The sequence below is a fragment of the Artemia sp. Qi Xiang Cuo genome, chromosome 11 (assembly GCF_049724085.1).
Source record: "Artemia sp. Qi Xiang Cuo chromosome 11, ASM4972408v1, whole genome shotgun sequence".
NCBI lineage: Eukaryota > Metazoa > Arthropoda > Branchiopoda > Anostraca > Artemiidae > Artemia > Artemia sp. Qi Xiang Cuo.
The window spans coordinates 40,043,768-40,071,400 of record NC_142804.1 but is presented as its reverse complement, the minus strand read 5'-3'; the positions used below and the strand labels follow the sequence as shown (position 1 = coordinate 40,071,400).

The 27,633-nt window shown below is 36.7% G+C and overlaps 1 protein-coding gene across 1 annotated transcript in view; it reads right to left on the bottom strand.

Annotated features, from left to right (window-relative positions):
* Window positions 1–27,633, bottom strand: part of LOC148946969 (dipeptidase 1-like) — a 225,545-nt gene that overhangs the window by 75,337 nt on the left and 122,575 nt on the right. Inside the window, exon 6 of the mRNA XM_089096471.1 lies at window positions 24,789–24,873. Within this exon, the coding sequence (XP_088952597.1) occupies window positions 24,789–24,873 (85 nt within the window). The remainder of the gene's footprint in view (window positions 1–24,788; window positions 24,874–27,633) is intronic.

Below are 27,633 nucleotides of genomic sequence, written 5' to 3'. Positions count from 1 at the left end.
TGACCACATCCCTAGGCGCTACATTTTTCTTCCATTAATGGTTTAACGGCGCAAGAAGAAGGTTTAACAGCACATCCCTCTTTTCGAGATGACATGTTTACAGGTGACACAATACTGTTTCAGTATTTCCGTATGATTAATCTTAAAGTTCTTGAGTGTGGTCGGGATATTTAATAAGTAGTAATAATAGGAAATTAACATGGGAAGTCAGATAAGTGGAGTTATTAGCCCCTCGCACCTGGGCAATGCTGTTCCAGGTGTTCAAAATTTCCCCTAGCAATCGCCATTTTGTCACGATTCGTAGCCATTTTTGGCATATCTATTGTGTTCTTGTATTATTATCCCCCTCTATAAATAGAAGCCCCATAAACGAGTCTATTGTTTTCCCTGGGAGATACCCAGTTCCTTCCCTTGTCCCAGTATAAATAGAAGCCCCGATTCATAGCCATTTATGGCACGTCTATTGTTTTCTGGAAGACACCCAGGATTCCCATGGCCAGTCGTAATATGGATGACGCCATCTTGTGTGACAAACTATACTCCAGGAACCCTTGGAGGATACCCGCTCGTAACCAAGCACAGCACACATATGGGTGTTGCGTAATGACGGTATACATATCTTATGTAAGAACGGCGCACAAGTTAAGTGATGACGGCGCACATCCTGCGTAATAACTACGCGTATCTTACGTAATGGCAGCACACATCTTACATAATGGCAGTGCACATCTTGCGTAATGGCAGCGCACACATAAATGTCACTTTCATGCCCTGGATCTATTAGACCCGAGGAAATAATGAAAAATATCGTGAGCGAACGCTCTCTTTAAATATCTTATTTTCACCTTTTAAAATAAGATATGAGTGTTTATCCTTCCAACTTACCAATGATACTGCTCGAAACGAAGAATAAACTAGCTATTGTCGATTAGCAGCCATAAATTACCACGGAGTTAGCCGCATACAAAACTTGGAACTTGGCACGGAATTTGTCGAATTGGAATTGTGGAATCAGGGTTAGAAGTGTGGAATCTGGAACCTCCGCAACCGGAGCCAGATTTGGAGTTGGGATTGGAGGGGTCATAGATGGAGCTGGAATCGGTTGTACCGGGGTGGAAACCAGCTGAATTGAAGGTGGAAGCGTTGTAATTGGCGGTAAGAAGCGGAATTATCATCCTATTAAAAATATCTAGAAATATCTTAGGAAGGATGTACCGGTGGTGTGAATTGGTATGGTGTATCACGTAGGGTTGGGTTGTGAAAAAAATGAATCAATGGATTTAATACGTGAGAATATCTGGAGAATGTCTTAGGAATGATAATATGTATCATAAGATTGTAACGGGGCACTAATAGTGTGGCCCGATGGCGTGAATTTGGGTTGCGTGTGGCACGATGGTTTGGGTTGCGAAAACATGAATCAATGGATTTAATGCGTGGTTTTTTACATGAGAATATCTGGAGAATGTATTAGGAATGAAAATATTCATCATAGGCTTGTAACTGGACACTAATTGTGTGCAGGGTGGTTTTAAATGACATGGTATATTACGGAGGGTTGGGTTGCCAAAACATGAACCAATGATTTAATTGCGTGATTTTAAACAGAAAAATATCTGGAAAACGTCAAAGGAAAGAAGATGGAGGTTGTCAGAGAGTGCCAGAGGACGAGTAATAGTGTGACACAGGCTGGAAATTGTTGGAAATTAATAACAATAGAAAATATATCCATTGGGTGTATCCAAGCGTTAGAAAAATGCACAAATGATGATGATCGGTGTCACAAGGTGTCATCATGCTGCTAATTTTTTTATAAAAACAGCGGAAATAAGGAGTAGGCTTATTTGAAAGATGTTTTAAATTCTCTGTGGTGTGAATTTCCATGGAGAATCGCATTCTAGCAGTGAAATGCCAAGTTTCTGCTGTTCAAACAAATATAGTGTTTAATTCAGATTCATAAGCTTATTTTCGGAGGAAAAGGGTTGAAAATGTCCTAGAGATGATGAGTGGGGGTGTGCCACGTGGATGAAAGAAGGACAGGTGTGTAAATCTGTGATGGTTTAGGGGTGTTTTGGAGGTTATTAGGCTTGCTCGTGAAAAACTTGAATCAATGGATTTAAGAATAATTTTTAACATTTAATGTCTAAAAATGTCTTAGGAATGATGAGGGAGAGTGCTAAAGAGCAATGATAGTGTGGTATTGTGGCATGAATTGCTTGGAGTGTCACGTTCTAGCAATGAAATACCTATGAATGGCTATAGCAATAAAATGCGTTCAGCTGTTCAAATGAAAAAGTGTTTAATTTAGATTCTTAAGCTTATTTCGGAGTGAAAAGGTTTAAAATGTCCTAGAGAGGATGAGGGGATGTGCCACGTGGATGGTAGCTGTGTAATGCCATGGTGGTGTGGAGTGTTTTAGAGGTTACTATGGTAGGCTTTGGCTTGCGTAAAATTGAATCATCAGATTGAAGTATAATTTTTAACATGAAATGTCTGAAAAACTTTCTTGGAAGTGATGGGGCGATGTCAGAGGGTTTCAAAGAGCAGTTATTGTGTGGCACAGTGGTGTGAATTGCTTGGAGTGTCAAGTTCTAGCAATGAAATGCAAAGTTTCTGCAGTTCAAACAATATAGTGTTTAACTCATATTCATTAGCTTATTTTTGGAGGGAAAGGGTTTAAAATGTCCTAGGGTTTATGATTCGGGATGTGCCATGTGGATGACAGAGGGGCAGGTGTTTAAAAATGTGATGGTGTAGGGATGTTTTGTGGAGCATCATGATAGGTTCGTCTCGTGAAAAACTTGAACCACTGGATTGAAGTATAATTTTTAACATGTAATGTCTGAAAATATCTTTGAAATGATGTAAGGGGTGCCACAGAGTAGTAATAGTGCGACACTGTGGCATGACTTACATGGAGTAACATGTTTTACAGCTTTAAAGTTAAAGCAGAGGTGTTAAAGGAATATTCACCTTGAAGGAAAGGGGGAGTTTGAAAATCTAACATGCATTTAAAAAAACGTTGTATTTTCGTTAAGGGGTCTCAGAAATACTTCAATATGGTTTAAATTCATCTCCAATATCACATGCACTCTGGGAGTGATTGCTATGGGGTGAGAGAGCGGTCTAATAATGGTACTTTGGTGTGAATTGCATGAGGTAACATGTTCTACAGTTTAGAAGTTAAGGTGGAGGCGTTAAAAATATTATTTCAGCGGAGGGGGGGGGGTGTGAAAATTTAACAACCACTCAAAGAAATGATGCGTTTAGAGTAAAACCCCTTCAAAAATATCTCTTAATATGGTTTAATATCAGCGCGTCCTCTGGAAATGGTTGTTAGATGGGCAGCCGTATATTGTCACGATGGTGTTAAATATTCATATTTTTGCCTCGAAGACACGTTGCGTTTTCATTAAAAACTCTCAGAAATACCTCAAAATGGTTTAAATTTATCTCTAACATCAATCTTGACCGTCTGAAAATGATTGCTAAAATGTAATTTTCTTTAATGAATAGTTTTTGCTTATACTTTATTCTTTATAAGCTTTTTCACGTTTTATTTATTGTTTGTCGTGTGTTTTAACTACTTTTTTCTTTGTTCTAAAATTTATATAAATTTGTTTTATTAAATAGAAATTTTATTTAAAAAGTCTGTATTTTTAAGATTTATTGTTTAGGATGAATCTTAAATACCTAAGCGTTTACACAATTTAAGCATCCCTTCCATCTTTTATTACTAAAAATATATAAAGAATAATCAAGGATATTATCTGGCATCACTGCCTAAAAAGCATTACTTATTGAAGAGGTGTAATTTCTTGAAGCAGATATTCTCCGTCTGCATGCCAATTATCTAAGTTGCAAGAAAAATTTCATTCTAGAAAGTAAAACATGGGAATTTTTCTCACACGCAATAAGTTACTTCTAGAATATGTTGACCAGGACTAAATACTGGGAATAGCAGTTTAGTCCTAGCACTTGAGGCAATGTTGCATTGCAAGGAAATTGACCTTTCGAATCCCAGTGAGAACAAAGAATTAAAGAATAAAAAAAGAAAAAATGAAACGCTTTGAATATTTCGGCAAAAAATATAATCTCAAAAAGTATTATGAGACAGTGATGTATGCGCTGCCATTACGCAATATGTGTACTGACATTCCGTAAGATGTGCACTGCCATTACATAAGATACGCGCTGTCATTGCGCAAGGTGTTCACCGTCATTACGTAACGTGTACGCCGTCCTTACATAAGATAAGTGAACCGTCATTACGCAAAACTCACGTGTTTGCCGTGCTCGGTTACAAGTGGGGATTCCCCGCGGGTTCCTGAAGTCTAGCTTGTCACACAAGATAACATCATCCATATTACACATGGTCATGGAATCCTGGTTGTCTTCATGAAAACAGTGGACTTTCCAAAAAAGGCTACAAATCGTGGCTTCTATTTATACTGGGACAAGGGAAGGAACTAGGTATTTTCCAGGGAAAACAATAGACTCGTATATGGGGATGTGGCTCCACTTATCTGAATTCCCATTTTAATTTCTTATTATTGCTACTAGTTAAATATCCCGCCTACACTTGAAAAAAGAGGGATTTGCCGTTAAACCTTCTTCTACTGCCTTTAAACGATTAATGGAAAAAAGGAGTAGCGCCTAGGAATGTTGTCAAAACTGAAAACCCCTTACTACCACCATTTACGGGCTGTTGAAAAGATTACTTGCGTAAAGAAAAAAGCATCTACGGTAAAAAGAAATAAAGTACGACTATGAAAAAAGAGAACTGGGAAAAGCTTGCAGAGGAGTTGAGCTGTCTTAATTGGCAGCAAGTTCTTGAAATTGAACCAATTTTTAATAAAACTTGCACAGTTAGAACAGTGAAGCGGAAAAAAACAAGAACCACGTAAACCAAGGATACATTAAGATATTTTAAATGAGATTGAGAATCAGAATTCTTTCTATGAACAATTTCTGAGTTCAGAAAATGATGAAATTTTTGAGTTATTCAGACTAGCAAAATTTAAAGTGAACTATCTGAGAAAGAGAGCTAAGAAACAGTATTTTGAGCAAAAATTACTTGAGAATCAAGGTAACATCCTAAGAACATTGGGAGTTACTAATGATACTATGGGAAGTAAGAAAGAATCTGAAATTCATGCACATGAAATTAATGGTTTGGAAATTACAGAAAAACATGCAATTGCAGATCGGTTTGGTAAGTATTTTTCAGAGGTTGGAAAAACTATACTGCCAGTAGGAAGAGTACATAAAGATCAGCTCCAGAAGAAGGAATTTGTTGACAATAGAGGAGAGGGCCTGAATTTTCAATTTTGAGCCATGTACTAATGATGAATTAGAAAAGGTGATCAAGTCAATTAAATCTAACTCAGCTGGCATTGACGGATTGTATCTTCGTCTATTCAGAGCAGTTATGAGTTACCTTTTACCCTGTTTGCTTAATATCATAAACGTGTCACTACAAACGGGAATGTTCTTGGACACCTTAGAATACGCGAAAGTTATCCCACTGCATAAAGGAGGTGTGAAGTCGAACATAGAACTGGAGACCCATTCAATCCTTCTATTATATTCTAGGATAACAGAGAAAATTGTGCACCATCGTTTGTATGATTTTTTCGCAAAACAGGGACTTCTTTCCGAAACACAATTTGCATTCAGGAAGAAACAAGCGACATCCCGTACTGTGCAGTACGGTGAAGACTTTGGTGAAGACTCATCTTGAAAAAGGCGAACTTGCTCTTACAGTATTTGTGGATTTTAAAAAAGCATTTGATACAGTAGATTTTAATATTTTATTACGTAGATTAGAATGTTTGGGCGTCGAAATTTGCATCTGAAGTGGTTTGAAAGTTTTTTAACTGGGAGATCTGTTAGAGTTATAAAAAATGATGTTATTTCTGGTCAGTATTTTATCAAAAGTGGTGTTCCATAGGCTTATGTTCTAGGTCCACTGCTGTGTCTTATTTATGTTGATACGATGGGAATTTTACCTGCCGGGTACATACCTTACTTCGTTTTCTAGTCGAAGTCATATAGTCGTATACTGTTCTTCCTTTTTCTAGTCTTTGTGTTAAATCTTTAACAGAAAAGGTTAATTTGTGAGAAAGCTTTAATTTGTGTAATTTCTGTAAGGATAAAAAAAAACCCTAAAATTTGTGTAGCTTCATTAAACAAATTTCAAATCATTCTTACTAAAAAAAAAGTAGAGAATAAAACCCATGGTTTTTGCATAGTTCATCTTTCCTTTCAATAAGACCACAATAAATTACATAGCCATATAATCCGAGGTAACTGTCATACTTTCAAGTTCGAACATCGTGTGTCTAAACATCTTTGAATGTTATACTCAGATAAAGTTGTAAACCTATAAAACCTTTTCGTTACTTGGTCTAAACCCAAAATATCCTATGTCTGTTTTGAATTAAAGTATCAATTGAACCATTTGAACCCCCCTTTTGCCCTACCTTTAGTTAGAGCGGTATTTTCCCTTTCGAAACTTGTCCATTTGATTTATTAGAAGTTTGAGTCTTGCGGATAATTTAAGATAGCCCCTTGGATTTATTTTGATTAATTAAGAGATACGTGATGTAATTAAGATTAATTAGATTACAGCAAAGGGTGGTGATCATCCTTAAAAATAATTCAAGATTCTTGTTAGACTTTTACTTCATTTGGTTGTGGGTCTTATAACTTCGTCTTTATAATTCCTTTTAATTAAGGCTAGTTCTGTCTAAAAAACAACATTAGCAAAGGATAAAATAATCTAAGATTATTTTTATTTAAGAACTCAAGTAAGAGTCTTCCCAGAAGCACAAAATTGGTTAAATAAGCTTAGAATAACCCGGGGTTTAAGGTGGGAAAACCCACAACAAGGAGAAAAACCTTAAAGTGCTATATGCCTTTTCCCAGGTTAGTGTTTCGTGGAGCTTAAGCACAGTGCTTATACAATAAGTCGCACACACAAATTGGAATTCCCTGGATTCTAGTTTTGCTTACCTCCTATGTGGATTCTCTAACGTTATACGGACGAGAGTCCTATCCCCTTTTGCTCGTTCTTTCACCTCCCTAATCCTTCCCGACCGTAGATTCAGCTAGGTGGTCTTGATGTTGTACAGTGACGCTAGGAAAAGGGGAGTATTATTAGGCAGACAAAGAGTTTAAGATCTTTCCAGTCTATGGAAATTTAATTAAAGATCCTCCCTACTGAAGTTTAAGATTTATCTGAGGTCCAAGGAACACTGATTCTCGTCAAAAAAATAATTAGAAAATACCTATTTTTGGTTTAAACTGATAAGTTTGCGTCTAATCAATTGTGGTTATTCCGAATTTTTGTCCACCTTAGAAGCCTTTGATTTACTTTCTCCAAATACCTCAACTAATCAAATGAAACTCGTAATAGTGGTCCAAGTGGCTTTTATTTCCGACTAAATTAGCAGAATTTACCTAATTTGATAATTTAGACTTGAAGATTCTAAGATCACGGACCCAGGCCCTAACTAAATATCCAAGTGTAATTTATTCAATTAGAATTTCAGTAGCCCATAAACTTAAAATATTCCTTTTTCTCGGTGACAAAGTTTGGACACTAGAAGAAAACCTTGAAACGACAGACACACAAACAATAGAAGACTATTCAAATCTGAAGAGAGTGATTGGGAAGGTTTTATACAAAAAAGGAATTACAACGTTTTTTTTTATATTATACAATAGTTAGTCCTTATATTTTATATGGTTGGGTTGTATGGGCTAGTAATTTCTACTCTAATTATATACGTATCAAAATTTTACTTAATAAAGTGGTTAGAATAATTGGAGAATATTTGGAAGTTTTATTGATACAGAGACGTGCTATAGCATTTTGGAGTGATGAATGCTGGACAGCTTAGGGTTTATCAGGCTGTAAGTTTTGTATATCAATGTCGGAATTATATATGCCCTGATATTTTTTCTCATTTTTACAAGAGTAATAGTTGCTTACATGAGTATAGAACGAGAAATGTGGATAACCTTGTGATTGAGCGTAGGCAGATTACTCAGACAGGATTTATGATTCGCCATTTGGGACCGAGTGTTTGGAATGTGCTTCCGGCGAGTATTAAGGCGGCTGAACATCTACAGCAACTTAAGAAAATATTAAAGAAGTATTTATTGGGAGGGCAGGATGAGGGACCATTGAAGAGATGTTGTTTTTTGAAGAGAGAGATTGATTTTTGATATTTATTTTACTTGTTATTATTACACGTGTATGTATATGTATGTGGATGTATATGTATATATATTGTGTTATTTAGTTGAATTTATTGATATTGGTTGTTGTAGTCGTTCGTCCTCGGAGCTTTGTTTCTTCTTGAGCGGCTACTTATCAAATGATTAAATTGTGTTGTTTTTTCTTTTTTTGTTTAGTAAAGTTTAATTCAATTCAATGCAATAGGTTATTTATTGTTATTTGAATTACCTTTAAAAAAAAATTTAGCAGATGAGACTTTCTTATTTTATTGTCTTTGGATGTTTATCTTTATTTTCTTTACTTTATTTTATAATTCTCTTTATATATTTGACATTCAAATTTTATTTTTTTTATATTTATGTATATCATAAATTTCAGGATTTTCGTAAATTTTCTTTACTTTGATTTACTTAATTTTCTTTAGACCTTCGAAAATTTTCAAGCTTTCTTACTTTATTTTTCTTTGGACCTTTTTCGATGTTTGAGGTAATGATTCTACTTTATGTGAGGTAATTAGTTGAATCATTTGATATACTCTGTTATTATATATATTTACAATATTTATCCAACTTACTTAAAACTTTGATTCCTTGTTGGATGAAAGTGAAAGCCGACACTTTAGCTGGTCACAGCTGCCCTAGAGCGGTTGATATTTAGGGTACCGAACAATCATGGGGAGAAATTATTTTCAGTGTCACTATACGCAATGTTCTCCCATCTAAGACTGTTGGTGTAGACTAACAGTTTTTCAGTCGTGAAATATCTCTTCAACGGCTGTAAATTTTTAGCTGTCATTATTCATTATTCCCAAATAATTTCAAAATATGGGTGCACAAGAGTCTGCAGTATCCCATCCTAGTCTTTGAGCTTACCTTATGTTGCATAATAGAGAGGATAGTCACTAATGATATGACGAGTTATCAAATGTAGATCAATATTTCTCTTTCCACTTCCAGGCTCAAATTTCGCTAAAACAAGATGAACAATAGCTTTTACCTCCATTTTGCCCTACTATTGTGTAAAAAAAAACTAAAATTTTCAATATGGTAATCTAAATAGTCTTTATGGTTTCTATCGAAGAAAACTAGCAAGACTGATTATAAGTAGTCATTAACGGGAGTAACGAAAGGTAATATAGGGAGGCTGTCAGTGAGTTTGCGAGCATCTATCTTGCATGATGTATGAATTCAATGTTGCTTCAAAATGTTTCTTGCATGATTGGGCTTAATGTTCTTTTAGTAAAGGGCAAATGGCTAGAATGATATAAGTAATCATCCATCAAAGATGAATTGAAAGAAAGAGTAATGACTCCTTCAAAATAGTCCAATAAAACTGATATTTTAACCTTTAGTAAAATATCTTCGCATCGAACATAGTTTTACAAGAGAAATTTTTTTCAGAAACTAGCCAAAGAAATTCTTGGACGACAGGCAGGAATAAAAACTTAATGCACTCTGTTTTTTGAGGACCAATAGAAAACTGTTTGGCCATTTCCCTAAAATTGTTAGTCTTCTTATCCCCCCTCCTTCCTCGAAGACAAGAAAAATTCTTCAAGTTCGAACTCGGTCCCCAAGCCTTGAGAAAAAGCAGGATATATTTACCAAACCACGAATAAAATTTACCAGCTTTTAATTAAGCCTGCTTTTAAATGCAATCTCCATTAAGATACATAGTCGCTTGTACTTGGAAAAAAAAATCTATTTGAATATAAAAACACCGACTGACTCATGGTTTGACTAACTCTAACAGCCTCCCAAAACTGCTGGCTGCCCTCTACCACCACGTCATAAAGTCCATTCTTTTGCACTAAGATCTTACATCTAAGATCCCACATCTTTCAGCAAAGGTTTCCGTTCTTTTAACTCATCTTTCTTCTAAGATCTTACAGCTCACTGATGTTAGCAAAAAGTGTAAAAGATGCCATCTTTCTACCATATAGGACAACGATGAGGGAAATTGGATGATATACTCATCATTGTTCTTAGACCGCTGATAAGAGCAGAATGATGAAAGACGTTTGCCAAAGAACGCTATAAGATGTAAGATCTTAGTGCTAAGATTTCAAGTGTAATCGTTCTTTGTCAAAAGATGTAACATCTTAACACAAAGACGAGTAAAAGAACGGCCTGATAGTTTTCAGGTAAGAGCTACGGACCCTTACGGAATATAGGCAGACTAGTGTGTTCGCTGAATAGTGTGACTTCATTTTAATGTGCAGTTCTTAGGCACTTTTTACAACAGAAGTTCAAAAACTTATCTTGGCCCTACCCTTCTTCAAATGCAACACTGGACACAAAACTATTAGATTAGTACTTCCAAAGTCATTTTCAGAAAAAATTATTTGGGGAGAAACTCTGTTGTTTTGTGTACGACAATATACCTTATCTTGCAAAATATTGGTTAGCGTCAATAGAATATTTGAAATAGTCCACCTAAGGTCAGATAATGTATGTTCAGGGTTTGCCAAACAGTCAAATACACAATAGAAAAAACAGAAGCTTTTCCCAAAGCTTCAAATCTGTGGCTAGTTTGTGATGGTTTTAATTTCTGTTTATCGAATGTTTAGACAACATAATTTTCGTTATATTTATTCAGAAGTTCGTTTCGGCCTAAATAGCTCGGCTAGAAGGTCCCATGGCGATTGCATCTCAAGGCAGAAACAAAGAGAACAAAAACAATTGCTATGTTAATAGGAGCTAGGTTATCTAATAACAGAAAACAATTAGGTTATCCAAGAAAAGTAAATTACATATGTCACGCATGTTAACAAAGGATAAGAATAGTAAAAGGCTTAATACATCTCAGGAAAATAAAGACAAACAGCGTAACAGATCGCAGATTAAAATCAGAAAATTAACAGGAAACATTTAATCAAGATAGATGGGGATATTAATTATCTTCGAATATTGGTAAAAATTCGGTTTCTGAACCGACCAACACAATTTTTCTCTGAGTCATTTTTTTAAAGAAAAATACAGCAACAAAGCGTTTATTTTATGAAATTTGAACCGTATTTACTTTTGTCAAAATTAATATTCCCGACACCATATTATTCCCGACACGCTCCTATCACCGAAAGATTGATCCCCATCTTATATGCAGAATAAAAAATATATTCGCTGACAAGGGAATTGCAAGCTGCAGGAATATAGTAAATGATTAATAGGGCTAATAACGCAAAAGTAGTACACAGTTTTATGCTTCTTGTAGATCTTTTCATTAGAACCTTACTTTGGCATAGGCTCAAGATTAGTTTTTGTCATAAAAGAGTGCAAGGTTAGGCCTCTTTTCGTCTTCTAGGAAAGGACTGTGATTATTTCTGACCGGCTTAAACGTCAACTAAACCAAAACAAAGTCTGCTGCGGATATTGGAAGAACAAATACAAAATTCAGTAAAAAACAAGGGCTTGAAGAAGAAGAGAATTGGGTGAAGTCGAAACAACCCGAAAAGTATATACGAAAGTTGTACTTTTCGACCAACTAGCCCACCCTATTTTTTTTAATCGTGTTTTAATTTCTTCAATAATATAGGGGGCTTGTCAACACTTCAGCATCCATATTGTACAGCTATTCTAAAATACAAGTCTTAAATGAATGGAGACCTTGGGATAGCTTTGACCTCACTCTTATTTGTGAAATTAAATTAAAAAAACAAGTTTTTCAGCTCAAAGTAAGGAGCAACATTAAAACTTAAAATGAACAAAAATTAATACGTATAAGAGGAGGCTCCCCTTCCTCAACACCTCACTCTTCACGCTAAAGTTTTTTCGGCCCTTTTAAAAAAGTTACTTGTTGTTCTAATTAAAAGACCCTTGTCTTTAAGGAGTCGTTTTCAAAAAATTGGGACAAAATTTAAACTTTAGTGTAAAGAGCAAGGCGTTGAGGAGGGGGAACGGCCCTCATATACGCGGTAATTTCTGTTCATTTTAAGTTTTAATAGTGCTCATTACTTTGAGCTGAAAATAATTTTTTTAATTTAATTTCTGATCTTTTTTAAACAGCGCCAGGAAATATGGCGGAAAATCCCCCCCTCCCCCATGGAAACATCCTCTGGATAATTCAATCCTGGTGAAAATTTACCCCGTACAGTTACCCTAACATGTCCATGCGTAAAATTGAGTCGGTAAAGAGAAAGCAAGACATATAAAGAAATTTCGTATAGGAATTCAGGCGAATTCCCCGAGTATAAAATTTCCCCTGGAAAGCTCTTCCTGTGGAAACTTCCATCTCCTTGGCAAACTTTCCCCGGTCAAAATCTCCCCAGCATAAAATTCGTCCTCTTTTCCCCACCTGAAAAATGCATGCATACTTCCCAATAACAAATACTATACGTAAACAACAGGCAAATTTTATAACTTAAAGACATTTTCCCAGGGGTTGTGGGAGGCCATGAAATCTCCAAGGACATAGTTTTTGGGCCTCTCAACTATGCTGAAAAAAAAGCTATCTCAAAATTTTGATCAGATGATTTTGGGGAAAAAAGCGGCGCTGGAGGGGGCCTAGCTGCCCTCCAATTTGTTTTTCCACTTTAAAAGAACACTAAAACTTTTAATTTCCGTTAGAATGAGCCCTCTCCCGATGTTCTTGGCCCGCTGGGTCGATATGATCACTCCTGAAAAAAAAAACGAAGAAACAAATAAACACGCATCCGTGATCTCTCTTCCGGCAAAAAATAAAAAATTCCACATTTTTGCAGATAGGAATTTGAAACCTCTACAGTAAGGTTCTCTGATACGCTGAATATGATTGTGCGATTGTCATTCAGATTTAATGACTTTTATGGGGTGTTTACCCCTTCTTTAAAATCAGGCAAGTTTTCTCTGGCTCGTAACCTTTGATGGGTAAGACAAAAGTTAATGAAACTTAAATATTTGAAATCAGCATAAAAATCAAATTCTTTGATGTAGTTATTGGTAACAGAATTCCGTTTTTTATAGTTTCAGCTACTATTGAGCCGGATCGCTCCTACTGAGCCGGCATTGGTTACTATGAGCCAGATCATATATTGAGCCAGGTCGCTCGTTTGAAATTTTATTATCTCTATTTATTGCCTTTCTTAAAAAAACATTATTTAGGAAAGTTTTTTTTAGTAGACCTTTGGTCATTTTCAAATTAAAATAGTTGTATTATGTGTTAACCATTGAAATATTCGTAAATTGTTTTAAGCTTCCTCGTTTATAAATTAAAATGTCGGTTTATAAATGAAATTTTAGCCAAAATTTTAATTTTCAGGAAACATCTTTGATCAGACGTAGATTTGTGCATTTAATTTTTATATCTAAGATATTGTTGCCAAGAAATTCAGAGTGAGTATGGGGAGGGTAATTTTCAAACCTGAATTGTTTTTGTTCTTTTATCAGGATGAAACTATCCTGACCCTAATCTTGGACACTCTTATATTTAGACTTGTTTTTATTCTAAGCATTTTACTAAAAGAATATTTTCACTTTCTGCTCTGTTTCATTTGTTAGCATGTTGAAATCAATTTTCACATAGGTCACCTATAAAGGAAATTAATTAAAAAAAACCTTTTCCACAAAATAAGTTTATCAAAGAAAAGTAAAGAACTCCATTAAACAAAAAATTAGCAAAAATACAATCCAATAGTCTACCAAGTGTGAAACTACCACAAATCAGAATCGATAAATAAATGAAACCCAAAACGAACAGAAATTACAATAAATAACCGAGTCAAACTCAAAACGAGCAGAAATTAACATAAGTTGGGCTTAAATCCCCTATGCTTTCCCAAGGCCAGAACATAATTTGCACTTTACTGAAAAAAATATAAATGTTTTTACTTTTATAACTTTAATAAATAAAATATTATTAAGATTTTGATTACTAAATATCAGTATATGTATATTAAACTGACAATGCACAATCGTTTGTATTTTTTTCACTGAAGTGCAAATTATGTTCTGGCCTTGGAAAGGCATAGGGGTTTTGAACCCAACTTTTTTTAATTTCTGCTCGTTTTGAGTTCGACTCGGTTATTTATTGTAAATTCTGCTCGTTTTGGGTTTCATTTATTTATCCATGCTGATTTGTCGTAGTTTCACGTTTGGTAGATTATTTGATTTTATTTTTGCTCATTTTTTGTTTAATGGATTTCTTTACTTTTCTTTGAAAAACTTATTTAATTTTCAGCAATTTTTAACAACATACCCCCTCTTAAAAATCGGGACACAAAAATAGTATTGTTTAATTTAGTTTCATACCTCCTCTAATTGACCTGAAATGGAAAACTTGATACCATTCGCAAAAAAATATGTTTACTTTCTTTGATAGCTTGGATACACTTACGCTATTTTGATTTGGTTAAATTTTAAGAGCAGAAGTAGCCCCAAAAGTTTGAACATAATACCCTCAGTCGTTCTTGTTATACTGCTGAGATGCCTTATTGGGAATTAGAATTATCACTGTGCATTTTTATTTAATCTTATGACAACTTTTAGTTTTTAAACTTAAAGTCAAATGGTAGGGTGGGCGTGGGAGGGGGGTTAGTTTCCCTCCAATTACTTTCGACTATTAAAAAGGGCATCAGCCCTTTCTATTTTCAATCGAATGAGCCTTTTTCGAAGTTCCTACAACAACTCCTTTGATACAAAGTGCCCTGGTCTAACAACAACAACAACAACAACAAAATAATACATTATATCCACATAGATCTTTACTATAAAAATGTCAAGCCTTCCAATTACATTCGACTATTAAAAAGGGCGCTAGGCCTTTCGAATTCCATTCGAATGAGCCTTTTTCGAGTTTCTACGACAACACTTCCTATAAACATCTTATATGGCCCCAGGGCATAAATTACAACTCTTACCCTAAGGCCTGTGAGGGTGGTTGTCATCCTCTAAGACCTAATTTCCAGAACTTTCAACTACGTTACACAAGATGGCTATTGCAATATTTTGATTGGATGTATCTGGGAAAATGGTGGGCGTGAGAGGGGCGTTAGTCTTTCTCCAATCACTTTCAACTATTAAAAAAGGCACTAGCCTTTTCAATTTCCAATCTAATGCGCCCTTTTGAAGTTTCTACGACAACACTTTAAATAAAAACCTTATATGCCCCCAGGGGATAACTTACAACCTTCACCCTGAGGGCCACCCCCGGGGGGAGGTGGGGTTGTCATCCTCACAGACCTATTCTCCAGAACTTACTATTACGTTGAACAAAATGGCTCTCTGAAAATTTTGATTGGATGTGTTTGGGGAAATGGTGAGCTTGAGAGAGGGGTTAGTTACCGTCCAATTACTTTCAAATATTAAAAAGGGCACTATCATTTTCAATTTCCAATTGAATGAGCCCCTTTTGAAGTTTTTACGACACCTCTATCATGAAAAACCTTATATGCCCCCTGGGCATAACTTACAACCTTTGCCCTGGGTACTCTCTGGGGTTTGTCATCCTTAAATACATAATTTCCAGAAGTTTCAACTACGTTGAACAAAATGGCTATCTCTAAGCTTTGATTGAATGTGTTTGGGGAAATGGAGGGCGTGAGAGGGGGGTTAATTACTCTCCAATCACTTTCGACTATTAAAAAAGGCAATTTCAATTTCCAATGAAATTAGCCCCTTTTGAAATTTCTACAACAACTTTCTATATAAACCTTATATGCCCCCAGGGCACAAATTACAACCCTTGCACTGAAAGCTCTGATGGGGTTTTTATCCTAAAAGACCTAATTTCCAGAACTTTCGACTACGTTGAACAAAATGGATATCTCAAAATTTTGATTGGATGTGTTTGGGGAAAGGGTGGGCATGAAAGGGGTGTTTGTTGCCTTCAAATCACTTTCGACTATTAAAAAGGGCACTAGCCTTTTCAATGTCCAATCGAATGAGTCATTTTTGAAGTTTCTACGACGACGCGTTCAGTAAAAGCCTTACTTACAACCCTTGCAAAGCCTAACTTACAACTTTTGCCCTGAGGGCTATGGGGGAGTGTCTTCCTCAAAAACATAATTTCTATCTGGAAATCCAAAACACTGAATAAAATGGCCCTTTGAATTTCCCATCGAATGAGCCTGTTTTGAATATTCTACAACTATCCCTTCTATAAAAACCTTATATGCCCCCAGGCCATAACTTAAAACCCTTGCCCTGAGGGTTGTGAGGTTTTGTCCTCCTCAAAAACATATTTTCTATCTGGAAAACAACTACGCTGAACAAAATGGCTATCTCAAAATTTTGATTGGATGTGTTTGGGGGAATTTTGGGCGTGGGGTAGGGCTAGTTGCCCTCAAATCACTTTCGGCTATTAAAAAGGGCATTAGTCCTTTGAATTTCAAATCGATTGAGCCCTTTTTCAAGTTTCTACGACAAAGATTTCAATAAAAACCTTATATGCCCCCAGGGCACAACCTACAATCCCTGCCCTGAGGGTTGTGGGGGAGTGTCCTCCTGAAAAATATGTTTTCTATCTGGAAATCAACTACCCTGAACAAAATGGCTATCTCAAAATTTTTATTGGATGTGTTTGGGGGACTGATGGGTGTGGGGGGGGGGGGCAAGTTGCCCTCCAGTCACTTTCGACTATTAAAAAGGGCACTAGCCCTTTGAATTTCCATTCGAATGAGCTTTTATTGAAGTTTCTACGACAACGTCTTCTTTAAAAACCTTATATACCCCCAGGGCATAACTTAAAACCCTAGCCCTGAGGGATGTGGGGGAGTGTCCTCCTGATAAATATGTTTTCTATAAGGAAATCAACTAAGCTGAACAAAATGGCTATCTCGAAATTTTGGTTGGATGTGTTTGGGGGAATGATGGGCGTGGGGGGGGGGCTAGTGGCCCTCAAATCACTTTCGACTATTAAAAAGGGTACTAGCCCTTTGAATTTCCAATTGAATGAGCCTGTTTTGAAGTTTCAACGACAATGCCTTCTATAAAAACCTTATATGACCCCCGGGCATAACTTAAAACCCTTGCCCTGAGGGTTGTGGGAAAGTACCCTCCTCAAAAACATTTTTTCTATTTGGAAGTCAACTACGCTGAACAAAATGGATATCTCAAAATTTTGATTGGATGTGTTCGGGAGAATGATGGGTGTGGGTGGGGGGGGGGGGGGGGCTAGTTGCCCTCCAATCACTTTCGACTATTAAAAAGGGTATTAGCCTTTTGAATTTCCAATCGAATGAGTCTGTTTTGAAGTTTCTACGACAACGCCTTCTATACAAACCTTATATACCCCCAGGGCATAACTTAAAACCCTTTCCCGGAGGGTTGTGGGGGAGTGTCCTCCTTAAAAACATTTTTTTCTATATGGAAATCAACTACGCTGAACAAAATAGCTATCTCAAAATTTTGATTGGTTGTGTATGGGGGAATGACGGGTGTGCGGTGGGGGCTTGTTGCCCTCCAATCACTTTCGACTATTAAAAAGAGCACTAGCCACTCCAATTTCCAATCGAATGAGCCTCTTTCAAAGTTTCTACGAAACCTCTTTCGATACGAAGTGCCCGGGTGGAGAAAAAATACATTGTGCCCACATCGTTCTTTACTCAGGCAGCGCTTGTGCGCTGCCTATGATACATTTTGTTGCCTTAAACAAAATAAAATTTTATAAATGAAGAATTAAACAAACATGATTTCTGGAAGGTCTTTTCTATGACATTTTTGTTTCATTTCTATCTTATTATTAAATATCTTATTTAATAAGATATTTTAATAAGATATAATAATTTTATTAAACATCATTATTTATTAAATATCTATATATTTTTATTGGCGAGGGCGAAGGAAAAATGTTCTGGTTTAATATCGACGCCAGCAAATCAGCAAAGCAAAAACTAAAGCAAGTGAACAAAAAAATTTGGAGTGGTGCAAAGCAATAGGAACCATTTTTTTCAAATTTATTTTTCTTGTTCGGGGTATTCAAATTTTCCGCGGCTGTGTTTCAGTCAGAGGAATCTATGAAAAAGTTAGACTGGTAACAGTGTTTGTTTAGTCTTTTACAGTAATTAATAGTAGTAGGGTTCAAAACCCCTCTGCTTTCTAAGAGCCAGAATATAATCTGTACTTAACTGAAAAACGTTCAAAAGAATTTGCTGAAAAAATGTGCATTGTCAGTTTAATATACACATGCTGATATATATTTCTTAAAATCTTAATTAATTTTTTATTCCTTTTCCATTTATTACTTTTAGTTATAAAAGTAAACCATTTAATAGATTTTTTTCATTAAAGTACAAATTATATTCTGGCTTTTAGAAAGCATAGGGGTTTTGAACCCTACTACTATTAATTCCTGCTCGTTTTTAGTTTGACTGTGTTATTTATTTTAATTTCTGTTCGTTTTGGGTTTCATTTATTTATTGTTATTGATTTATGGTAGTTGTATGCTTGGTAGATTGTTTGATTCTATTTTGTTCATTTTCTGTCTAATGGACTTCTTTATTTTTTCTGAAAAACTTATTTTGTGGAATAAAGTTTTTTTTTAAATTAATTTCTGTTCGTTTTATACTGACATAGTCTTTTTCAAGAAAAAAGAAAATAATAGAATTGAATCTTTCTGGTTTTCGTTTAAGAATTTATAGTTTGGTCTGCTATTCTTGTGCTGGAGAGATTTTTTCAGCAATTTTTTACAACATAAACTCTTTTCAAACCATGACACAAATAGTAGTGTTTACTTTAGTCATATACATCCTCTAATTGACCTGACAAATAAAAGTAATACCATTCCCCAAAAATTATATTTATGCTCTTTCACAGCCTGGATACATTTAAATTCTTTTTATTTAGTCAAATTTTATTAGCAGAAGTAGTAATAGAAGTAGCCGTGAAAACTTGAACTTATACCCTCAGTCGTTCCTGCTATATTGCTGAGATGTCTTATTGGCAACCAGCATACAAGCAGTTTATTTGATTTAATTTTAAGGCAACATTTAGTTTTTAAGCATAATGGACAAATTACATAACTGTGGGGGGGGGGTTGACCTACCCAATAACCCTCAAGATAAAGTTACTTGACAGACCATTCATCTAAAATTTCAATCAGATACATTTGGTGAAAAGGAGGGTAGTTGGGTGAGGGGGGGGGGTGTGCTACTTGACCTCCTTCAATACTGACTCTTAAAGGGGAACTATAACTTCCAATTTCAACCATATGAGCCACCTCTAAATCTAATACAACCATCTTTTTCATAAGAACCTCAAATACCACAGGGGCATAACTTACAACCATCGCCCTCAGGCTCCGGTGGTTTGTATCAACCTCAAAAGCCTTGTAATATGATATTGGGACTATTTTGAATAAAAGGACTGTTTCAAAATATCTATTAGATACATCCCAGGAAAACACGAAGGGTTTGTGTGTATGTGTGTATAGGGGGGTGGGGGTAGTTGCGCTCTGATCACTTTGACCCTTAAAAAGGGCACTAGAACTTATGATTACCAATCCAACGAGTCCCAACCAAAGCATATAGAGCTTCAGGGGGGGGGGAGTGTCTTCCTCAAAGGCATAATTTCCCAAACCTTCAACTACGATGAATACAATTGCTATCTCTAAATTTTGATTTGAGGTGTTATTGCAAATGATGAGCGTGGAGGGGGAGGCTGTTTGTTCTCAAATCACTTTGATTATTAAAAAGGGCACTATAACTTTCAATTTCAGATAAAATAAGCCCAATCCAATGTTTATACGACCGCCCATTCCATAAAAACCTCATATGCCCTCATAAAATAACTTACAAACCTATTTCCGGAGCGCTGGGGGTTGTGTCATCCCTAGAGACATTATTATATGTTTTTGGACTATTTTGAAAAAATCGCTATCTCACAACTTCAATCAGATGCGTTTGGTGAAAGGGGGGGGGGTAGTAGGGGAAGAGGAGGGATTAAATGCCCTCCGTCACTTTTGACTTATAAAACGAACTAAAACTTCCCATTTTCAACCAAAAGAACATCTTCTAAAGTTAAACAACCATCCCTTCCATAAAAACCTTAAATACCCCCTGGGCATAACTTAAAACCCTTGCCCTAATCTCTGGGCTTTGTTTCAACCCTAAAAGCCTTGTTATACGACATTTAGACTATTTTAAATATAATGGCTATCTAAACATTTCTATCAGATGCATTTCGGGACAATATGACGTGTGTGTGTGTTTCTGAGGGGGGGGGTTATCTGCCTGTTGATGGCTTTGACTCTTAAAAAAGAACTAGATTGTCTGATTACCAATCCAATGAGGCCCTCCAAAGTTTATATGACTGTGCTTTCTATGAAAACCTCACATACCCCCAGGGCATAACTTACAACCCTAGCCCTGAGGGCCGGGGGGATCTATTATCCTCAAAGACATAATTTCCAGACCTTTCAAATATCTTGAACAAAATAGCTATCTCAAAATTTTAATTGGAAATGTTTGGAGTAATGATGGGAGTGGGAGGGGGGCATTTGCCCTCTGGTCACTTTCGACTAATAAAAAGCACTGGTCCTCTCAATTTCCAGTCGAATCAGCCTTTTTTGAAGCTTCTACGACAACACTCTCTATAAAAACCTTATAAATAACAAGGGTATAACTTACGACCATTGTCCTGAGGGCTATGGGGGGGGGGGGGGTTGTCATCCTCAAAGACATAATTTCCGGACCATTCAACTACGTTGAAAAAAATGACCATATCAAAATGTTGATCGGAATTGGTTGTGGAAATGACGGGCCTGGGGGGGGGGGTGATTCTCCCTCCAATTACCTTCGAGTATTAAAGGGCAACAGCCCTTTAAAGCTCCAATCGAATGAGGCCTTTTTAAAGCTCTTACGAAACCGTTTTCTATATAAACTTTCTATACCCCCAGGACATAACTTACAACCTTACCTCTGAGGGCCGTGGGGGGGGGGGTTGTCATACTCAAAGACATAATTTCTCGACCCTTCAACTGTGGTCAACAAAATGGCTATATAAATATTTTGATCGGAAGTATTTGGGGAAATGATGGGTGTGGGGGGGCGGCTATTTGCCCTCCAATAGCTTTTGAATACTAATAAGGGCACTAGCCCTCTAAATTCCCAATTGAATAAATCCTTTTTAAAGTTTCTACGACAACGCTTTTCTATAAAACCCTTCTTTGCCCCCAGGGCATAACTTACAGCCTTTGCCCTGGGGGTTTCAGGGGTTTTTCATCGTCAAAGACATATTTTTCGGCCCTTTCAATTATGTTGAACAAATTGGCTATCTCTAAACTTTGATTGAATGTGTTTGGGGAAATGGTGGGCGTCAGAGGGGGGTTAGTTGCCCACCAATAACTTTCGACAGATAAAAAGACACTAGTCCTCTCAACTTCTAATCGAATGAGCCCTTTTTGAAGTTTCTACGACAGCGCTTTCTACAAAAACCTTATATGCCCCCAGGGAATAACTTAGAACCGTTGCCCTGAGGGCTGTGGGGGGTTTTCATCCTCAAAGACCTAATTTCCAGAACTTTTAACGTTGAACAAAACAGCTATCTTAAAATTTTGATTGGATGTGCTTGGGATAGTAGTGGGCGCGAGAGGGGGGTTATTTCCCCTCCAATCACTTTCGAATGTTAAAAAGGGAAGTAGCCCTTTCAATTTCCAATCCAATGATTCCTTTTAGAATTTTCTATAATCACCCTTTCTATTTAAACCTTAAATGTCCCCAGGGCATAACTTACAACCCTTGTCCTGAGGGCTCTGGGGGGGGGGGCTGTCATCCTCAAAGACATAATTTCTGTAATTTCCAACTACGTTATCTCAAAAGTTTGATTAAATGGGTTTGGGAAAATAGTGGGCATGGAAGAGGGGTTAGTTGCCCAACATTCACTTTCGACAATAAAAAAGGCATTAGCCCATTCAATTTCCAATCGAATGAGCCATTTTTCACGTTTCTACGATAACCACTTCGATAAGAAGTGGCCTGGTCTAAAAGGAAAAAAAAAATCAATAATAGCCTACATTGTGCCAACATTGTTCTTTACTTCGGCAGCGCTATTGCGCTGCTCATTATAAGAGCATTAGCCTTCTCAATTCCCAATTGAATGAACCCTTTTGAAGTTTGTACGACCACACTTTCTGTAAAAACTTTATATGCCCCCAGGGCAAAACTTACAACCTTTTGCCTTGGGGCTTTGGGGAGTTTGTGATAATCAACGGCATAATTTCTGGACCTTTCAATTATGTTGAAAAAATGGCAATCTCAAAATTATGATTGGATGTGATTGGGGAATAGCAGGCTTGAGAGGGGGGTTACTTGCCCTCCAATCACTTTCGAATATTCAAAAGGGCACTAACCGTTTCAATTTTCTAATTGAATGAGCTGTTTTTGAAATGTCTACGACAAAGCTTTGTGTAAAAACCTTATATGCCCCTGGGGCATAACTTACAACCCTTGCCCTGAGGGCTGTGGGGGGAGTTTTCATGATCAAATACCTAATTTCAAAAACTTTCAACTGCGTTGAACAAAATGGCTAGATCAAAATTATGATTGGATGTGTTTGGGGAAGTAGTGGGCGTGAGAGAGGGTTTGGTTGCGCTCCAATCACTTTCGACTAATTGTAATGGCACTAGCCCTTTCAATTTATAATCGAATGAGCCCTTTTTGAAGTTTCTACGACAATACTCTTATAAAAAATCTTGTGTACCCCCAGGGCATACCTTACGAACCTTGCCTTGAGGGCTCTGGGGGGCTGTCATCCTCAAAGACCTAATTCCCAAAACTCTCAACTACGTTGAATAAAATGGCTATCTCAAAACTTTGATTGGATGTATTTTGGGAAATGGTGGACGTAATAGGGAGGTGAGTTGCCCTCCAATCAATTTTGACTATTGAAAAGGGCACTAGCCCGTTCAATTTCCAATAAAATGAGCCCTTTTTGAAGTTTCTATGACAACACTTTCTATAAAAAGCCTTATATGTCCCCAGAACATAGCTTAAAATCCTTTCCCTGAAGGCTGTGGGTGGAAAATAATCCTCAAAGACCTAATTCCCAGAACTTCTAACTACGTTGAACAAAATGACTATCTCAAAATTTTTATTGGATGTGTTTGGGGAAATGGTGGACGTGAGAGGAGGGTCAGTTTCCCTCCAATCACTTTCGACTATTGAAAAGGGAACAAGCCCTTTCAATTTCCAATCAAATGAACGCTTTTTGAAGTTTCTACGACAACGCTTTCTATAAAAACCTTATATGCCCCAGGACATAACTCACAACCGTTGCCCTGATGGCTGTGGGTGGAGTGTAATCTTTAACGACATAATTTCCGGACCTACCAACTACGTTGAATAAAATGGCTATCTCAAAATCTTGATTGGATGTGTTTGGGGGAATGGTGGACCTGAGAGGGGTGTGCGTTGCCCTCCAATCACTTTTGACTATTGGAAAGGGCACAAGCCCTTTCAATTTCCAATCAATTCAGCCCTTATTGAAGTTTCTACGGCAATGCTTTCTATAAAAACCTTATATGCCCCCCAAAACATAAATTACAGCCCTTACCCTGAGGGCTGGGGTGGAGTGTAATCCTCAGACGTAATTTCCACAACTTTCAACTACGGTTACAAAAAATGGCTATCTCAAAATTTTGATTGGTTGTGTTTGGGTTAATAGTGGGTGTGAGAGGGGTGTGAATTGCCTTCCAATCACATTCGGCTGTTAAAAACGGCACAAACCCTTCTAATATCCAATCGAATAAGCCCTTTCCGAAGTTTTTACGACAGCTCTTTCGATACAAAGCGCCCTGGTAAAAAAAAAAAAATATACATTGTGCCATCATCGTTCTTTACTTAGGCAGCGCCCTTGCGCTGTCTATGATATAAAACTGGCAAATTAGAGTATGAATAGCAATCTAGAACTTTGATTTAACGCTAAGTTTCAGCTAGCAAAACAGGTCAATAACTATGGATTGTGCCTGAAGATATTAAAAATATTAGAGGATTATCTGAGTTTGTGTTTCAAGTTAAAGGACTATGTTTTAGTATCTATGGGTAAAATGATTATTCTCCAGCTATATAATGTAGATGACGCAAGTGTAAAGTAGTATTTTTGTGGGTGATTTTAAGTGGTTAATTATTACTAATTACGGTTAGCAAAGTTAAGAATATCTAAAATTTAAAAATAAAATTATAATGAGAATTGACCCTAAAACAGACCTCATTTTAGTCTCTAGGGCAGAGTTGTAACTGAAAGCTGAAGTATTTGTTGTGAAGTATTTTTTTCTCACTTGGTATTATTCTGTTTTTGTGTTTTCTTCTTTTAATAAATTTGTCTCTCTCTCTCTCTACTCTTTGCCCTGTCTACATACCCTATAAGTTTCAAGCCAATTTAGGACTAACAAACTCTTGTACCAATTTTAGCCTGTCACTCGGTCCATTTTTGAGCAGCCCGTCGTCCCAACCTATATATATTTTTGGTAAATTGGGGCCCCCTTAACCAGGGGACTTATAGATGTAACATCCAAAGCCTTCAGAGAAATAAGTCCACGCAACCCTCTTTCACTCTTCCCTCTCCCTCAAGATGTTAGGTTACTTTCGTCCGGGAAGTGACAGCTTATAAAGTGACTAAAAATTTAAAGCACTTACCTACTACATCATTTAGTGTTGACGTTTTGTTGCATGTTAAAAAAAAGCTGTAAAAGCTGACCATAACTATCCCTCCATTTGCAGGCTAAAATGAAAATAAACACTTAATTATCATGTTATGAAGATTTGTGTAGCCAGAAAGACGGTTTGGGTTCATTCCTTTTCAAAATATAATGAAATGCAAGAAGATGGCACTTTGGTGGCTTGATATTTTAAACAGAATGTATCCACAGATTGATCGCTACTTCCACGCCTCACAAAAACCAGATCCTCTCTAAATCATAATGCTGGCTACGCCATTGGTGTTAAAAATGATCGCAAAATACATCAATATTCGTTGCATACACCTATGCTATGAATGATAGGCTATTGGCTGACTTACCCAGAGTATTTAAGTCATCCTAAGAATTTTATAATTGTACTTTTTCTTGATGATGCTAAATAGATAAGGAAATCTTAAATAGCGATATTTTTTAACATGTGTTCATTGATCTCAGGCCTAAATTTGTTGAAGCAATAAAAGGCACCGGTACCTCCTTCACGCGGACGCAAGAGACAGTTTCTGAATTTCCAATGGTTTTCAATTGTAAGCTGCATACGTGCGTCCTACCACAAAACTCAAGCATATTTTGAAAAAAATTTACTTCAAAAAATTAACTCGTCAAAATCAAAAGCACTTGAAAGTCAAAAGAATTAAGCCTTGCACAGGTTACACAGGCCCAAAGATTTATCACAGTTAAATCTGGCAATTATTTGAAAAGCCAATCATTTAAAACGGGATTTTTCGTTAGAAATCTCAATTGGTTTCAGAAAACTTTTAAAGAAAACATGATCCAGTAAAAATGCAGTGCCCTGAACATGGAGGCGCCGTTTTCTGAAAGACAAGGGGTAACCCCCCCCCCCCAAAAAAAAAAAACAAAGAAAATTTCATTTTATGCGAAAAAAATAACACACTGCAAAAAAGGCTCTTTTACAGTACCTTTAGCAGAACTGACAAAAAAAAATTACCTTGAAAGTTAAAAGCATTTTAAAAGTTTTAGTTACAAGTTTCAAGAAATCGTAATTTCGGACATTACATGGGCATATTCCGAACAATTTCATATGAAATGGAGTCCATTATTCTCGTAGAATCAAAATACGCACAGATGATATTGTCTATTTTCTTTAAGCAATGAAGCCCTCGCACATCACCATATTAAATTATACTTCAGGGTTAATTTCCATCTCTAAAAAAAAAAAGAACAACTTGATTCCACTCCCGAAGTTTAGTTAATACATATTGAACAGGACACAAGCTTACATGATTATAATATATGTATGCTATGTACGAAATTCTGATGGAAAATAAAAGCTGGATATACGATACCGAGGATTTGCCTAGTCACATCGATAGAAGGTTTCCTTCTGATAAAATTCCATATCTTTATGAAAAATCATAGGCAGCGCAATCACGCTGCCTAAGTAAAGAACGATGTTGGAAAAAAATATATTATTTATCAGGGTTAGAACAGGGTACTTCGTATCGAAGGAGTTGTCGTAGAAACTTCAAAAAGGGCTCATTCGATTGGAAATTGGAGTGGCTAGTGCCCTTTTTAATAGTCGAAAGTGATTGGAAGGCGGCTAACACCCTTTTCACTCCCACAATTTCCCCAAACACATATAATCAAAATTTTGAGATAGCCATTTTGTTCAGCGTAGTTGATTTCCAGAAAGAAATTATGTTTTTGAGGAGGACACTCCTCCATAGACCTCAGGGCAAGGATTGTAAGTTATGCCCTTGGGCCATATAAGATTTTATAGAAAGCACTGTCGTAGAAACATCAAAAAAGGCTCATTTGATTAAAAATTCAAAGGGCTAGTGCCCTTTTTAATAGTCGAAAGTGATTGGAGGGCAACTCACGCCCACCTTTCCCCAAACACATCCAATCAAAATATTGAAATAGCCATTTTATTCAACGTAGTTGAAAGTTCTAAAAATTAGGTCTTTGAGGATGAGAAACCCCCCACAGCCCTCAGGGCAAGGGTTGTACGTTATACCCTTGCCCGGTTGTACGTTAAGGGTTGTACGATAGCTGATTCAGTAATGAATCAGCTATCAACCGGTTAAAGTAGAGTGTTTGAAAAGATGATAAATGCTAGAATGGTTGAGTATCTAGAATCGCGGAGACTTTTAAGTCCAACCTAGTTTGGACTCCGAAGAGGAATGTCGACGGATCAGGCCGTTCGGTTTTTGGTGACGTTCGTAAATGATGCCCTGGATGCTGGTTGGAAAGCGGCCTCAGTTTTCATCGATATTGTGAAGGCCTTTGATTCGGTTGATCATGGTATTCTGCTTGCAAAACTTGATAATTGTGGATTTCTGGGTGCATTCTTAGGCCTTTTTAGGTCTTTCCTTCATAATCGTTCTTAGTATGTGAGTGTTGGAGGTGCCGTATCGGGTACAAGGAAAATTGAATATGGTGTGCCACAAGGGTCTGTGCTCGGGCCTACACTGTTTTTAATCTTCATTAATGATTTGTGCGGAGCTGTGTTTGACCTGAATTTTCCCGTTAGTGAAACCATAAAGTTCATTATTGCGCTATTTGCGGATGATGCGTGTTTTACAGTGGCAGCGAAGACGGAACTGCAACTCATGGAGAAGCTTATTACGGGTATGAACCAAATTGGGAAATGGACTAGAGCTAACAAACTGAGGTTAAATAATAATAAATCACAGTTTCTAGTTTACGGAAGAAGCCCCAATTACTATCCATGGATTAATGAGCTTAGACTTGTTGATACTTCAATCCAGCGACTAAAGACTGTCAAGTACCTTGGTGTCCTGATAGATGAATGTTCAAGTTTA